The following is a 4350-nucleotide window of genomic DNA, read 5'->3' as shown; positions in this document are numbered from 1 at the left end:
GCCTCGCCAATGAGCTCGCGATTCACAACTTCGCCAGGCGTGAAAAAGCCTCAGAATTTGATTTGAAAACAATGTTTGCAAGCAAACCCATTTAGAAAAAAAACAATGCCCATAACAGGTTCGAATATTAAGGGCTGCCTGAATGAAGTTCGGAGTCCAAGCCCTAGTGCTTTATGTCCCTCTCAGCCAGTATAGTTTTTCAAAAAGTCAGAACAACGTGGAAGCCTCCTTGGACTTACCTGTCCATAAATACAGATAAGAAATTCTTGGCTTACGAGGATAAGTCAGGTCATTGGAAGAGGTCATTTTACACCAATGAGGACATATTTTATGAATGAATGCAATGATTTTAGCTAATAAAATACTTAAAACACTACACAGTGTACCTCTTTAATTTATCAACTCGTATTCAGTCAGTGCATTCTGGCTCTCAGTCCGACTTTCTTTCCCTTCACTAAAACCTCCGTGGTGGTGGTGATGATGATGATGATGATGAAGGTTTTGGCAAGGCTCTGATTGGCTCGGCCCGGGCCTGCGTGATGCATAGAGGGGATTTAAGGTGTAAGTCATCGGCTGTGTGCTGCAGCTTCTCAAATAGCAGGCAGCAGAGTCCTGAGCTCTCAGCTTCATCATTTTAATACCGGGATATTATTAAACTCAACAGCTCATGTCGCATTTCATCAGCTCTCTGAAAGGAATACACAGATTTATACTGCTAACATAACTCCAATTCTCATACAAGATATAGTCTAAACCATGCACATAAACATGAATAAATGCTTCTTCACGCTCTTATACAGCAGCAGTCAATGTGCTGCTGACAGTAATAAATACATGGAATACATACCAAGTAAGGTGCTTTACTTTCCGTAGCGTACGAATGGTTCCTGATAGGGGTGTAAGAAAAAATCTGTACACTTGAGTATCGCAATATTTTCTTTTACAATACTTTTATAAATATTCATGTAAGACCCCCTACTGCTAGATTGCTATGCTGAGACGCACCACTAGTGTCCTTGCCTAGCAGGGCCTAGCAGTGCCTAACAGGGCCTGACAGTACCTAGCAGTGCCTAACTGTGCCTAGCAGTGCCTAACAGGGCCTGACAGTACCTAGCAGTGCCTAGCGGTGCCTAGCGGTGCCTCACAGGGCCTAACAGGGCCTGACAGTACCTAGCAGTGCCTAGCAGTGCCTGACAGTACCTAGCAGTACCTGACAGTACCTGACAGTGCCTAGCAGTGCCTAGCAGTGCCTAGCAGTGCCTAGCAGGGCCTAACAGGGCCTAACAGGGCCTAGCAGTTCCTGACTTTTTGCTAGGAGCTAACAACGTAGCGATGGCTGAACTTTGGCCTACTTTAGCATATCAACATTAGCTCACTAAGAACCTGGGAACCACAATCCCAAACTGGCAGTTTGATTTTCTGTTTACTGAATTGATTACCTAAAGTAAACTTCTTTGACTTGTATGCACATCATGTCTTTTTATTTTTATTTTAAATATTAGTTTTTCTAAAATTATACTTTAAAAAAATCCCAATATATCGCCTTACGCACACTATCGAAATATATTGCAATAAATTGAATTGTGACCCATGTATCGTGATGCGTATCGTATCGCCAGATTCTTGCCCAAGTCCCTGAGAACAGGCTGATCAATGGCATGCTAAACTATACCCATTCTATAGGTGTGAATCTTCACTGATCTTCCGATTTGATTACCATTATCATGTCTTCGATTCGATATCTCGATGCATAACGATGCGTCAAATACATTTTTCTATTAAAGCCATGTAGGATATTAAATTCGTAGCTTTTCAAGCTTCAAAAACCAAACATTCTGCAGAGCTCTAATGCTAAATAACTTGGATACATAAAGCTATACAGCACTGAGCACATGGCTCTTCCTGAATGTGCAAAACCATTCCAGAATATGTAAACAGAAATGTCGTCAGGCCTACATTAAATTGTAAACAGAATAAAATCGATTATGAGCCGGCCGATTATCGATGCAGCATCGTCCACGATTCGATGCATCGATTTATTTAATTAATTTCAACACCTCTAACCCATTCCTGTTTTTGTTTTTGACATTTAGTGGATTTAATGAATAATTGAACGTGTTGCAGGAACTGCAGAAAATGCATCACAGCTGGACTCAAACTGTTGAATGTTGTCTCAGTGATTCTCTCTTTCTTCGGTCCCACTTTGTGTTTCTCTCTCTCCTTTTGGAGATCCTCTCTGGTAAACACGTCACTATTCATTTAGTGCAGAGCGCCGTTGACAGAGTGTGTGTGTCGCAGACGCCTTGATGTTTGCAGAGAGAGGACGGACGGAGACCGGGTTCGAGACATGTTTAGAAATGTCTTTTTGAGTTGATCCACCTCTGTCACGGACCGGAGAGAAGCGCTGAGCACGTTTTGTCGAGTCATGGTGCAGCAGAGGGCGAGTAAACACAGATATTTGCAGTCTTTGACTGGAGGGGAAAGTGAGGAAGAGGATGTGTTTGGTTAGCCTGGTCCTACGAGACTCTGGTACACTAGCCTGGTCCTACCAGACTCTGCTACATTAGCCTGGTCCTACCAGACTTTGGTACACTAGCCTGGTCCTACCAGACTCTGGTACATTAGCCTGGTCCTACCAGACTCTGGTACACTAGCCTGGTCCTACCAGACTTTGGTACACTAGCCTGGTCCTACCAGACTCTGTTACATTAGCCTGGTCCTACGAGACTCTGGTACACTAGCCTGGTCCTACGAGACTCTGCTACATTAGCCTGGTCCTACCAGACTCTGTTACATTAGCCTGGTCCTACCAGACTTTGGTACATTAGCCTGGTCTTACCAGACTCTGGTACACTAGCCTGGTCCTACGAGACTCTGGTACACTAGCCTGGTCCTACTAGACTCTGGTCCACTAGCCTGGTCCTACCAGACTCTGTTATATTAGCCTGGTCTCTAGTTTAAAACTATTGGATCTGCCCAGAGCCACTCTGGATCTGCCAGAACCAATCGCTAACGTTTTGGTCGTGACATCGGCTTAGCATCGCTAGCGTTAGCCTTAGCATCGCTAGTCTTAGCCAACTCCTTCACCACTAACGGAGCGAGCTGGAAAATCAAACTGTTCCCGAACTTCTGCATATTCGGCAGCGTTGCCACAACGTACCGAATGGCTTCGCTCGCGTCTTTCTCCGCCGACATTACGGAACTACAACTCTAGCGCACGGCCTCAACGCCATCGTTCTCGGCCACTTCTTCTCTTCGCTGATTGGACCGGTAAAGATTTGACCGGAGAAAACCCAAGACTATACCGCAAACCCAGACGTAGTATACCGAAGGAAAATGAAAATTGAGCGGAAGTACGTAGGAGGGCGGATCCAGGCTAGTTTTTGGTCCCTAGGAAATGCGTGTTTTAGAGTTCTGATTAGGGCTGGGCAATATATCTATATTATTATATCGAGATATGACGCTAGATATCGTCTTAGGTTGTGGATATTGTAATATCGTGATGTAGCGTAATTGTCCAAACAAAAGCCTGATGTGTCCCTCTCCGTTCTGATATCTCTGCTATCTATTTAGCAGAGTCCCAGTCAATGCGTCTGGAGCTCAGCTCCGCCCAGGACGTTTTGTGATTGGTTTAAAGCAGTGTGTAGTAGCTTATATGCATTTAACTGATAAATTATTTTTTAATTTATGTGTTAAATGGTAATTTTCATTGTTCATTTATTTTGAGGAAATTGGGGGTAGTATTTTTAGTTAATATTTACAGTAATGCAAGGAATTGTTTAATTATCTAAAATGTTTGTGGATAATTTAGAGTGCATTCATATTACATTGGTGATATTTTGGAAATATTGCATTGTTACTTTTAACCGTATACACCTTTTTAATTGCATAGAATCCTCTCGTGAGAGTCGTGAAGTAAAAGTTAAAAAAAGGGTGTTATCGGAGTGATCAGTCAGGCAAGGATAGAGTGGAGCCTCACAGTTTTTTGACTTTTTTTTTTTAATTTTCCCTTTTTGCCGTTAATAATTACATTTATTTTCCGTACTATTGTTGTACTGATGTTTATGTTGCTAACAGAGTAAACGGATATGTTTTTTCTACGAGTGGTTCCGTGGATTTATTGATGTGGATTCGGACAAAGCGTCAAACTAGGGCTTTACTCAGTGGAAACCTACACAGTGTTTCTCAAATGGGGGTACGTGTACCCCTAGGGGTACTTTTGGAGGACTCCAGGGGGTACGTGAGATATTTAACTAAATGTTTAATAGTAACGAGGCTGTTGTGCAGAGCATTGTTCCTCTTTATGTAGAACTTTATTTTTTTCCTACCAACAATGTGACATTTGTGTCT

General features: G+C 42.7%; 1 protein-coding gene across 1 annotated transcript in view; it reads left to right on the top strand.

Annotated features, from left to right (window-relative positions):
* The window catches only part of slc30a6 (solute carrier family 30 member 6), a 118138-nt gene extending 114512 nt beyond the window's left edge, over positions 1-3626 (top strand). The window contains exon 15 of the mRNA XM_039784696.1: positions 3574-3626. Within this exon, the coding sequence (XP_039640630.1) occupies positions 3574-3626 (53 nt within the window). The remainder of the gene's footprint in view (positions 1-3573) is intronic.
* The last annotated feature ends 724 nt before the right edge of the window (positions 3627-4350 follow it).

Source organism: Perca fluviatilis, chromosome 19, assembly GCF_010015445.1.
Source record: "Perca fluviatilis chromosome 19, GENO_Pfluv_1.0, whole genome shotgun sequence".
Classification (NCBI taxonomy): Eukaryota; Metazoa; Chordata; class Actinopteri; order Perciformes; family Percidae; genus Perca; species Perca fluviatilis.
The sequence above is the reverse complement of the archived record's forward strand: the minus strand, read 5'-3'. Positions and strand labels throughout refer to the sequence as shown.